Source organism: Lynx canadensis, chromosome A1, assembly GCF_007474595.2.
Source record: "Lynx canadensis isolate LIC74 chromosome A1, mLynCan4.pri.v2, whole genome shotgun sequence".
Lineage (NCBI taxonomy): Eukaryota > Metazoa > Chordata > Mammalia > Carnivora > Felidae > Lynx > Lynx canadensis.
This window is the reverse complement of record NC_044303.2, coordinates 104,415,058-104,427,333: the sequence shown is the minus strand read 5'-3', so window position 1 is coordinate 104,427,333 and position 12,276 is coordinate 104,415,058. Positions and strand designations below refer to the sequence as shown.

The 12,276-nt window shown below is 39.0% G+C and overlaps 1 protein-coding gene across 1 annotated transcript in view; it reads right to left on the bottom strand.

Annotated features, from left to right (window-relative positions):
* The window catches only part of LMNB1 (lamin B1), a 57,579-nt gene that overhangs the window by 26,885 nt on the left and 18,418 nt on the right, over positions 1-12,276 (bottom strand). The window contains exons 2-3 of the mRNA XM_030317200.1: positions 2,972-3,128; positions 2,220-2,345 (exon numbers count right to left, since the gene is read on the bottom strand). Coding sequence (XP_030173060.1) covers positions 2,220-2,345; positions 2,972-3,128 — 283 coding nt within the window. The remainder of the gene's footprint in view (positions 1-2,219; positions 2,346-2,971; positions 3,129-12,276) is intronic.

Sequence of the window (12,276 nt, the reverse complement as noted above, 5' to 3'; positions counted from 1 at the left end):
TCTTTAATGGCAATAATTCAAGAGGCCACAAGAGGGGGATATAACCCACCGACATTTGTTTTTGTGTCCTCTTCCTGCACGTGGTTCCCTATGCATTTCCTCATCTTCCTTTTAAATGTTCATTGCAGAGGAAAATGCGCTTGACAGAATCTGAAAACCAGGGTTCAAATTCCAGTTCTGTCTCCCACGGCTGACATAAACTTGATGAAGCAAATGACACTTAAATCATGAAAACACGCAAATGAAAGGTTTTTAGTTCAACAAATACTAAACACCTACTGATTTTGCCCTTTGTCTACCTCCTTTCCTCCTCTTCATGTTTTTCATCTTCCTCTTTCTCGCCTCCTAATCCTTAACTGTTCATAGTAAGGAACTTAAGTATATTTATTGAAAAGTATTATATCCTCTGTTAAAAACATGAATATTTTACATTCATTCTCTCATAAAAGGCAAAATCCAAAATATTCAAAGATGCTATGCAACCCCCAAAATACTACTTTTTGTTGGTGCCATTTTTCATTTATTATTTTATGTAGAATCCGTGACTTGCAAAGGAAAAAAAAAAATACCCTATTCTTGGTTTAAAGATGCAGGAGTCCACACACAGCATAAAAACTAAGTAATGATACACCATCGGCAATTTTATCAAAACAAAACAATAATGTAAGTCAACTTAATATAAAAATATCTCCATTTATAAAGCAAAGCTGTAGTTAACAATTAAATGACAGCATTCACTATAATCTTTACAAGGAACTACACAAAATATTCCACTTTGATGGTCACCACTCTTCTAAGAAAAAAATAGCAAGTATTGGCATTTCACTTTTAAATAAATGACTCAAGAGTTGTCATTGAAAAAAAAAAAATTAAAAAAAAAAAAAAAAAGGGCGCCTGGGTGGCGCAGTCGGTTAAGCGTCCGACTTCAGCCAGGTCACGATCTCGCGGTCCGTGAGTTCGAGCCCCGCGTCGGGCTCTGGGCTGATGGCTCAGAGCCTGGAGCCTGTTTCCGATTCTGTGTCTCCCTCTCTCTCTGCCCCTCCCCCGTTCATGCTCTGTCTCTCTCTGTCCCAAAAATAAATAAATAAACGTTGAAAAAAAAAATTTAAAAAAAAAAAAAAAAAAAAGAGTTGTCCAAAGTCTGTTTGCCCAGTAAGTGCACTGTGCCCCCCATACCTGTATGTTTTAATAGCATGTAGTTACAAAAATAGTCAAATTTCTATTTTATTATTTTTTTCGCCAAGTAACAAAAAATTTTAAGTTCCACACTAATTCCCCATTTTTTACATCACTGTTAAACAGTTTTCAAAAATTATATTACCTCTAAAATCACGAAGTATTTAATTGCAGGTTCCATATACCCTGGGTTCATTCCAATCCTCTTCAATTTTGAGGAAATATACGTACATTCCCTGTTCTCTTCAATTTTATTACTTGTTTTTTTGACAACAGCTGCTACCTTCCCCAACCAAGGCTTGACCACAGAAGTCAAGGCTTGTAAACAATATTTTAAAATATACATATATAACTGTAAATGCTGTGGGCAGCCTGCCTTCAAGATGATCCCCAATCTTGATTGCTGCCTCCTGACAGTCACACCCTTGTAGAATCCCACAGTGCATCATGGTTGGTCTGTGTGGTAAGAGAGTGATGGTACATCACTCTGTGGGATTAGAAAGGTTATGGCAGATAATGAGGCTTCTGTCTTGCATTCTCTCTTTCTCTCTCATCATGAGGAGCCCCATGGAAAAGCCCAAGATGAAGTGACTCTTCATGACAGCAACCTGTGCATGAGCTCAGAAGCGGTTCCTCCGTCCAGGATGAAAGCCTGACGGCAGCCTCATGAGAGACTCTAATAACAAGGCAGTTAGTTAAGCAGCTCTCAGATTCCTGACCTTCAGAAACTGTGACATAACAGAGATCTGTGGTTTAAAGTTGGTAAATTTTAGAGTAACTTATTAACGAAGCAACAGATAACTAATACAAATGCTTAAACAGGTTGATATTAACTGCTATGACCAAGCCTCTATGAATCAGATAAAGTGAAATCCTATCTGTTTATCTTAAGAGTTTGAGTTCTTACATACAACATTTCAGCAGCAGTGCCTTGAATAATTCAGCTATAAAACCCCTCCAACTTTATATATATATATATATATGGTTAGAACAAACCTTTTAGGATCCCCCCATTTCTTACAAAAATAAAACCATACAGTTACCTCCTCATACATGTTTTTACGAAACTCCAGGTCCTCAGTAAGGCTCTGACAGCGATTCTCTAAATCCACTTTAAGTAAAGTTTCATCTGCTAACTGTTTCTTGGCAGCAGCTAAGGAGGCTTCCAACTAATATAAGGGAAAAAAATTGATGAAAATCACACAGCGATTATTTAGTAATGAATTTAATAGACACCTATGGACTGAATCTAATCAAGTCTTAAAACTTCCATATCTCTTATCTTTATCTTCTCTTTTACCAATATATGAGAGTCTCTTATTACAACCTTTATCACAGAACTGTGTAGTCAACTGCTGGTCCCACCCAGAACGCCACACCAAAACCTCTCAGATCTGGTAACTGCCAACGAGTAATAGACATATACCGATGATTTTTGCCACTACTTTCATTTGTTTCCTGCGTGTGGAGCAGTGGTATGAGTTTTTCTTTTCCGATCTTACAGTTTGGTGCAATAACGAAAGAGGTTTTGAGAGTAAAAATAAGCATAAGCACAACAAAAACGAAGAAGAGCACCAGTAAGATCTGCATGACCCACAAGTGCAATGACTGAGAAGCGAAGATACTTTGTATGTCAGCTGCGTTAAGACTATCTTTCAGGTAAGCCACAAAAAAAATCACGATAAATTTTAAAAACAAAAAATATTTTCAAATTTAATTCAAAACTCAATCAATCAACCGAGTCGGATGGGGCAACTAAACTCCCAATATGGTTCAAAGGCAGAGTTTGCCTTACCTGGGCAATCTGATCCTTCAGATCCTCCAAATCTGCCTCTAAACTTTTTTTGTCACCAAGTGCAGTGGCCAGAGCTGCATCTTTAGAATTCAATGCTGCTTCATATTCTCGAAGCTTGATCTGGGCTCCATTAAGATCCGATTCCTTCTTAGCATAACTGTAAGACATTTAAAGGTACAAGATACCAAATTATACCCCTGACTTGAAGCCTTCCCCCTCCTTGCTGAAGGGCAAACAAAAGAAGATGCAGTTTAAATAAAGGCTGCCATAATCTACTAAAATTAGATGAGCAATTCAGGAGCACTGCATCTACAACTCTGGCGGATAACAACATTCTCTTTCAATGCCTTTCCTTCCATGATTACTAATGATTCTAGGTCAAAAAAGAAGTCCATAAGGCCATTGTTCCAGAATCTTGGCTGTCAGTAAGAACATATGCCCTTCTTGTTCTATAAGGACACTACATATTTCAATAAGAGAAGATGTTTTTGAAGAAATAGAAAAGTATTATATTAAAATACAATTAATTTGGGGTGCCTGGGTGGTTCAGTCGGTTAAGCAGCCGACTACGGCTCAGGTCATAATCTCAGAGTCAGTGGGTTTGAGCCCCGCACTGGGGTCTGTGCTGACAGCTCAGAGCCTGGAGCCTGCTTTGGATTCTGCGTCTCCCTCTCTCTGCCCCTCCCCCACTTGCACTCTGCCTCTGTCTCTCAAAAATGAATAAAACGCTAAAATAAATAAATAAAATAAAATTAGCATTAAATCCAAGACCCACAGGACACATAAATCAAGATATACAATGAGATTAAATAAATGAAAATGAAGTTATTTTAAAAAGCAGTTTTATGACCTGAAAATACATCATATAGAAATCTTTTAATTTACTTTTATTTGAAGTATAGTTGATACACAATGTATTAGTTTCTGGTGCTCAACACAATGATTTTGACATTTATATTCATTTACAAAATACTTATTACCATGATACATGCAGTTATCATCTGTCACCATAGAAAGTTGTTACATTATTATGGAGCACATTTCCTATACTGTACTGTACATATCCCCATGGCTTACTTATAACTCAAGTTTGTACCTCTTAATCCCCCTCACCTATTTTACCCAACCCCCATCCCCCTGGTAACCATATTGGTTCTCTATATCTGAGTCTGTTTCTGTTTTATTTTATGCAGACACTCCCTCAATATTACATAAGAACTAACTGATCCCAGGCTTGCAAACACTTTCCATTTCTTACAGAGGTGATTTTAAGATTTCCCTAACTTAGAAATAACGGCTTCCCTAATATCTCGAGGAAATACTATTTCAGTTTATACTATTAACCCTCCAAAATGAGATTTGAAATTTCTCTGTCTTCTATATTACATCACTTTTTCATTAAATGAAGTTCTATATTATAGAATTAAGGCTCCTTTGGATATATTTTGTCAAATAATTATATTTTAAAGGAAAGTATTTTTTTCATTCCAAACAATAATTATTAGGCACCAGGAAAGCCTCAAGACCAAAATTCTCCGTAACAATTCTTAATTAAACTGCTATTGTCGAAGAACGTTTCTACAACTGATGTTTGAGAATGGTCTAGAAGAGGAATCCTTAGTTAACAGGAATTTTTAAATTAATCTTATACTACTCAAATAAAATGGAAAAAAAAACCTGTCCAAAGTATTCATCTCTTACTCATTTGGTATCATAGAACAACAATTTTATATATAAAATCTCAGCAGTCCTTTCCCAGTAACTTTTTTCCTAAATTCTGTATTTTTAACAAACCACAAGATGGCATCCTTTCACTGATGTCTTGTTCAGGAGAGGGGAAAAATTAGTTGTTAAAAAGCAATCCCATACAGTCATTAATTTAAAACAAAAATGCTTAGTTCATACAACGGCCAGGTTCTAAAGCAGAGAATTCATTAGAACAGAATCAGTGTTCGTGAGGAGTTCTGTCCCACATAAATGAGCAGAGCTGGGCAGAAACACATGTCATAAAACATGATTTAAAACAAACTCATATTTTACAGATTATACAATATTCACAAAAAATACTGGCTTGCTTAACAATCACAAAAAATTCTACTACACTATCTTTGTGTGTGTGTGTGTGTGTGTGTGTGTGTGCATTAACACGTGGCTTATTTATTGCTGAGTGAGTGAATAAATTAAGGGGCTACAGACTGAGCCCACATTTAGGGCCTGGGGTTGGGTGGTGGCAGAGAGGGCCTTGGTAAGATTCAGGCTGGGCGTGGGGGCAATGGGCAGAAATTGGCCACAGGTTCTGAAAGACTGAGTCTTGAGAAGGGCAGGGAAGGGGTCTTACCCGGTAACTGACCAGGTCTGTAGTCTGGGGTCACAGCCTGTGAGACCAGCCCTCCCTGCCATGTGCCTTATCCTGTGGGGCCTGTGTGGTAGGGGACTGCCTTGTCCCAAGGGGCAAGGGGCTCCAAGGACAACCAGGGAGCAGGGGTGGGGCGTTGCAAGCTGACGTTTAGAAGCCTGGCCAAGAAGGAGCCTGTGAGGTCTGGCTAGAGGCAGGCCCAAGCTCCAAGTATCTCCCCACCCCCCAGTATCCAGTGTGTGTGTGTGGGGGGGGGGGGGGGGGGGTACTTAGGATTGGGAGAAGGAAAGCCTGTCTTTCACAAGCACGTGGCCCAGGCCAGGTTGCTAGAAGGACCAGAACTGAGTGTGGGTTTTATACTCACAGTATCTATATTAGGTATTATTAGGTACCAGTATCTAATATTTAAATCTCAGATCATTATGTAGTGCTTCCAAATGTGGTACCTCTTGGCAGGAAAGAGAACCTGTGCTTCCCAGAAACCAAACGGTCTACCAGAAAGGATACTGAATTTTTTTTTTTAATATGAAATTTATTGTCAAATTGGTTTCCATACAACACCCAATGCTCATCCCAACAGGTGCCCTTCTCAATACCCATCACCTACCCCCCCCACCCATTAACCCTCAGATTGTTCTCACTTTTTAAGAGTCTCTTATGGTTTGCCTCCCTCCCTCCCTCTCTTTTTTTTTTCCTTCCCCTCCCCCATGGTCTTCTGTTGAGTTTCTCAGGATCCACGTAAGAGTGAAAACATATGGTATCTGTCTTTCTCTGTATGGCTTATTTCACTTAGCATCACACTCTCCAGTTCCATCCACATTGCTACAAAGGGCCATATTTCATTCTTTCTCATTGCCACGTAGTATTCCATTATGTATATAAACCACAATTTCTTTATCCATTCATCAGTTGATGGACATTTCAGCTCTTTCCATCATTTGGCTATTGTTGAGAGTGCTGCTATAAACATTGGGGTACAAGTGCCCCTATGCATCAGTACTCCTGTATCCCTTGGGTAAATTCCTAGCAGTGCTATTGCTGGGTCATAGGGTAGGTCTATTTTTAATGTTTTGAGGAACCTCCACACTGTTTTCCAGAGTGGCTGCACCAGTTTGCATTCCCACCAACAGTGCAAGAGGGTTCCCGTTTCTCCACATCCTCGCCAGCATCTATAGTCTCCTGATTTGTTCATTTTAGCCACTCTGACTGGCGTGAGGTGGTATCTGAGTGTGGTTTTGATTTGTATTTTCCTGATGAGGAGCAACATTGAGCATCTTTTCATGTGCCTTTTGGCCATCCAGATGTCTTCTTTAGAGAAGTGTCTATTCATGTCTTCTGCCCATTTCTTCACTGGATCATTTGTTTTTCGGGTGTGGAGTTTGGTGACCTCTTTATAGATTTTGGGTGCTAGCTCTTTGTCCGCTATGTCATTTGCAAGTATCTTTTCCCATTCTGTCGGTTGCCTTTTAGTTTTGTTGGTTGTTTCCTTTGCTGTGCAGAAGCTTTTTATCTTCATGAGGTCCTAATAGTTCATTTTTCCTTTTAATTCCCTTGCCTTGGGAGATGTGTCAAGTAAGAAATTGCTGCTGCTGAGGTGAAAGAGATTTTTTCCTGCTTTCTCCTCTAGGGTTTTGATGGTTTCCTGTCTCACATTCAGGTCCTTTATCCATTTTGAGTTTATTTTTGTGAATGGTGTGAGAAAGTCGTCTAGTTTCATTCTTCTGCATATTGCTGTCCAGTTCTCCCAGCACCATTTGTTAAAGAGACTGTCTGTTTTCCATTGGATATTCTTTCCTGCTTTGTCAAAGATGAGTTGGCCATACTTTTGTGGGTCCAATTCTGGAGTCTCTATTCTATTCCACTGGTCTGTGTGTCTGTTTTTGTGCCAGAAAGGATACTGAATTTTAAAAATCACACCCATTTTATAAGCTATGGCATGTTCTATTTGATTTCACTGATTTAATGGATAATGAAACATGCACATTTCCAAATTCAGAATGTTACAGTGTAAATGACAGAAACCGTGCAACATCTTGAAAAGTACAGGAAATCCAAGAAGTCAAAAGTAAGATGGTGCACTAGTATAGGACTAGAATTTGGTGAATTCTGCAACAACAATCAAGACCAGAGTGGTGGAGTAAAGCGGATGCATGAGAGGAGGATATACTGATGTGTGGTACCTTGAGCCACCCAATGGTACCAGCCGAAACTTGGTGCCAAGTTCTTAGCTGCTTATACCATTGCCAATCTGTAAAAATATAAATTATTCCATTACAAATTCTTTCTTAAAGCTCTGTCATATTAGTAATTAGGCAGAAAAGAAGTCAGAAGTTGAAAATGTGCTTAAAATTACAAATAAAAGCTTTATGTGCCCAGGTACAAGATGGAAAAGGAAGAGAGTTAAATAACTGCACCTTGCACCTATTTTATATTACCCTTTCCATACAAACCCGTATTTGTGGATGTACTCGGCTACTTCAACAGAATGAAACTCTTTCACGGCAAGGGCCATGACTTACTACCCTCTAACTTCTACACAATCTGTAGATAATGACTGTTTTGGTAATTCTTAAAAGAAATTCCCCCATACAGTCCCCAGAAAAACTCACTCTGCTTTTTCCCACTATATAAAAATACCATGTTTTTTCCTAGAAGGAAAAAATAACTGTGATACTTCTATCATCTCTACAATTCACATTACCAGAGGCCCTCCCTATCCCCTTGCCAATTTCCTAGGCTGGATGTATCATAAGAAAATTATTAAGATCACATGCAATTTTCCATCTAATAAGCTATGAATCAATGAGTTTTACCTAGCACATAAGCTGCCAATACCAAGGACACATGGGAGCTGTGCAGAAAGCACATAATCTTGTGACAGTTTTCTAACTGCATTGTTATTTTTCACTCATTACAAAGGACACAGGAAGTCTTGATCTAATTATCAGTGCTTGGTCAAATTACAAAAACCCGTGGAACTGACATCCTAAAACATAACACATTAATTGACTATAGCCACCACCTAAGCATAGAGTAGCATCTGACGCTACCCCGGAATGAACAGCAACTGAGACAGGAGACCAAAGTTACCAGAAGCTATCGCTTAAGGGTATGGTGGGCATTTTTCTTTGACAATATTTTACTATTGTTTATTTTTGAGAGAGAAAGACAGAGTGTGGGTGGGGGAGGGGCAGAGAGATAGGGAGACACAGAATCCAAAGGAGGCTCCAGGCTCTGAGCTGTCAGCGCAGAACTCAACACGGGGCTCGAACCCATGAACCATTGAGATCATGACCTGAGCTCAAGTTGGACACTTAATCAATGAGCCACCCAGACGCCCCTCTTTGACAGTATTTCCTAACTGGATCTCTTCATAGTTGCTGACCTACCCTAAGTTATTCCCCACCTCCAGATAAGGAGACTTTCCTGTGTTTTCATTTACATTCATTCAGCATGTGAATCTACCACTAGAAATATGCACACTGCTAAACATTAAGTCAGAAAACATGCTCGTTTACAGCAGATGCTTACAGATGAACCAAAACTCCAAATGCAGCCCAGAAAACCTTTATAAAATGTAGTTGACACCCCATCGTAATTAAGTACTGCTTCCCTCAGGGGCGCCTGGGTGGCTCAGTCAGGTAAGCGTCCGATTCTTGATTTCAGCTCAGGTCATGATCTCATGGTTCCTAAGATCGAGCCCTGTGTTGGGCTGTGCACGGACGGCACAGAGCCTGCTTGGAATTCTCTCTCTGCCCCTACCCTGCCAGTTCACTCTCTCTCAAAATAAATAAAATAAACTTTAAAAAAAATTGCTTCCCTTAATAAAAATAATATGAATAAAACGAAAGCTTTCATTTCAAGAAAACTTGAATTTCACCAGGCATAACAAGTAACCAGGTCCAATCAAATATATGACCATTAAATAATCAGCTTGACAGGAGACACCTACATTCCTGTTAACATCCTATAGCAATGGCTCAAGAGTAACAGACATAGTTTCAATGATACAGCATGGATATACTTTCCCAAGAGAACCTAGTACCATTAACTTTTGGGAACCAGCCCTACAATCTCCTGGGGTCTATCTGACTAACCTGAATGCAACTGCTTACTTGCCACTTTCGGAATTACTCCTGATCACCTTCTACTTACCAACAACACCACTGTACTTCACTGCTTTCACCATCTTGGTTTTTCATCCTACCACCTCTTTGACCTTGACTTGTCTTAGGATCATAATTTCAAACCTAGCTTCTGCACTGAATTACTGGCTCTGGAACTCAGTGCTTGAACTTGCTTCGATGTCTGCACTACCCTTTCCATTTGGAAGATTCAAGTCTCCTACTGAAGTATCCTTCATTTTGTCTAAGTGAACCCAACTCCGACAACCTCCACCAATAAAGAAATGGGAGATTCAAAAATGCACTTGAGGTGTGCCTGGGTGGCTCAGTTGGTTAAGCATTCAACTCTTGATTTTGGCTCAGGTCATGATCTCATGATTCGTGAGCTTGAGCCCCACATCGGGCTCTGTGCAAACATGGAACCTGCTTAGGATTCTTTCTCTCCCCTTCTTTGGTTCAAGCTCACACTCTCTCTCTCTCAAAACAAATATATAAACTTAAAAAAAAGTTTTTTATTTAAAAAATAAAATGCACTCAATTACAGAATCACTAGAAAATGAATGTTCAAGGTAGCTCTTAGGGGAAATACATCATTACTAGGTAATAAATGTAGAGCACTTTTTAAATAAAGTCATACTACATACACAGAACACACAGAAAGTGACTGAAGACCTAATAAGCATATGACAGTAACTATTTGAAAATGAATTAATATAATTAACCACTTAAACAGTAACAAAGAACTAGTGTAAAACAGAAACCAAGAAGTAAACTTAGAGGGACACACACTTAGAACATAATCTGAAACTCATTACACAACAGTTTAATTAGATAATGGCAAATTATTGCCCTTCTGTTAACATTTTGTTGGTCACACAGGTCAGTTTGTATCACAAATGCTCAGCTAAATGAATTGTCTAGTTTGGCCAGTAGCACAACTACAAAAAAAATCTTGGAGCTCAACTTTTTTTTTTTTTTTTTTTTTTTTTTTTAATTTTAAGTAAGCTCCACATGAGGTTTGAACTCAAGACCCTGAGATTAAGTTACATGCTCTACTGACCCAGCCAGCCAAGCACCCACCCTGGAGCTCAGCTTCTCTGTATCACCTACAATGTATCTGTGAACAAAGAATCTGTGTTAGTTTTCAGGATAGGAACTATACACATGCTTTGCTTCGGTTTGGTTTCCTTCTGTCACAAGTGCCGTAATTTTCAATGTATTTTCTCAAAAAAGCCCTTTTGCCCTTGTTCTTTGATTTTCATATATAGAGTATATATGGGTACAAAGAGTTCCATTAAGCAATTCAAAATAAGAGACACAAATTATAGATGGTCTCTCAGTTGTTCTAATAATTACATACCTAGAAAGGTATGTAGTTTCTGTATGTATGTAAGAAAGTAAGTAAATAAATAAAGTTTCTGGATATTAAATGTCATTTCCATGAAATTCACCAAAGATTATTATGCTGCATATAACCAAGCATGGACAAGGGCAAAAATTTGTGTTCAATAAATACTGAGAGACTTAAGAATATAGAATTGTAAAAGCTCTAACTTTGACAAACAAAACAAAAAACTAGACCAGGAATATTCATGCTTCTAAATAAAAAATAGAAATACAAGTATGTGGGGTTTTTTATTACTACTTTAACAGGTCAGGCAAAAGAATAGTGTAAGGAAACCAAAAATAGACCACTCTCAAGTCAGTTTTAAAATCCATTCATAATATTCTACAGCAAAATACTATGCAACTCTAGTTTCTTAGATCACTTCTTAGCAATTGGGAGAAGCCCTTAAAGATTGTCAGGTTCATCTTATAGAAAAATAGACGCTCGGGGTGCCTGGGTGGCGCAGTCGGTTAAGCGTCCGACTTCAGCCAGGTCACGATCTCGCGTTCCGTGAGTTCGAGCCCCGCGTCAGGCTCTGGGCTGGTGGCTCAGAGCCTGGAGCCTGTTTCCAATTCTGTGTCTCCCTCTCTCTCTGCCCCTCCCCTGTTCATGCTCTGTCTCTCTCTGTCCCAAAAATAAATAAATGTTGAAAAAAAAAATTAAAAAAAAAAAAAAAAGAAAGAAAAATAGACGCTCGAGGCACCTGGGTGGCTCAGTCGGTTAAGTGTCTGACTTCGGCTCAGGTCATGACCTCAGGGTTCATGGGTTCAAGCCCCACAGTAAGCTCTGTGTTAACAGCCTGGAGCCTGCTTTAGAGTCTCTCTCTCTCTCTCTCTCTCTCTCTCTCTCTCTCTCTGCCCCTGTCTGCTTGCACTCTGTCTCTCTCTCAAAAATAAAAACATTAAAATATTTTTTTTGAAGAACAGACACAACAAACAGATTGAAAATTTTCCCTAATGCACGTATTGTGATACCCTAGATAGAAATGAGATGATAAAAAAAAAAATGAAAAATGAACACAAGAAATCCATGCCAATGACACCCCTTCTCTGTCCAGCTGCCTTTCTTAACTCAGCACTCAGCACTAACATTTCACTTCAGGACCATTCTTATTTAGAAAAAACAAATAAATGACAGAGGGTGAAATGGAAAAGCTATTTCGTTTTTCACCTACAGCCAGATAACCTAACAGAAACCATTCTATATAAACTGTTATTTCTAACATAACCACAAAGCAAGGATTTTAAATCCCCCAGAAGAGACCTACTCTACACGGACAGCCAGGCCAAGTATGGCCAGCTGTTTGAGCCCTGTGCTGGGATACACCGTAAACTTCTGACAGTTGTCTGATGGCAGCTGGACACCACTCCACACGACAGCAATTATTCAAGTGACTATCAGTGCAACTTCTGAGGCTCTCTTCACACCTGGAGTTCAA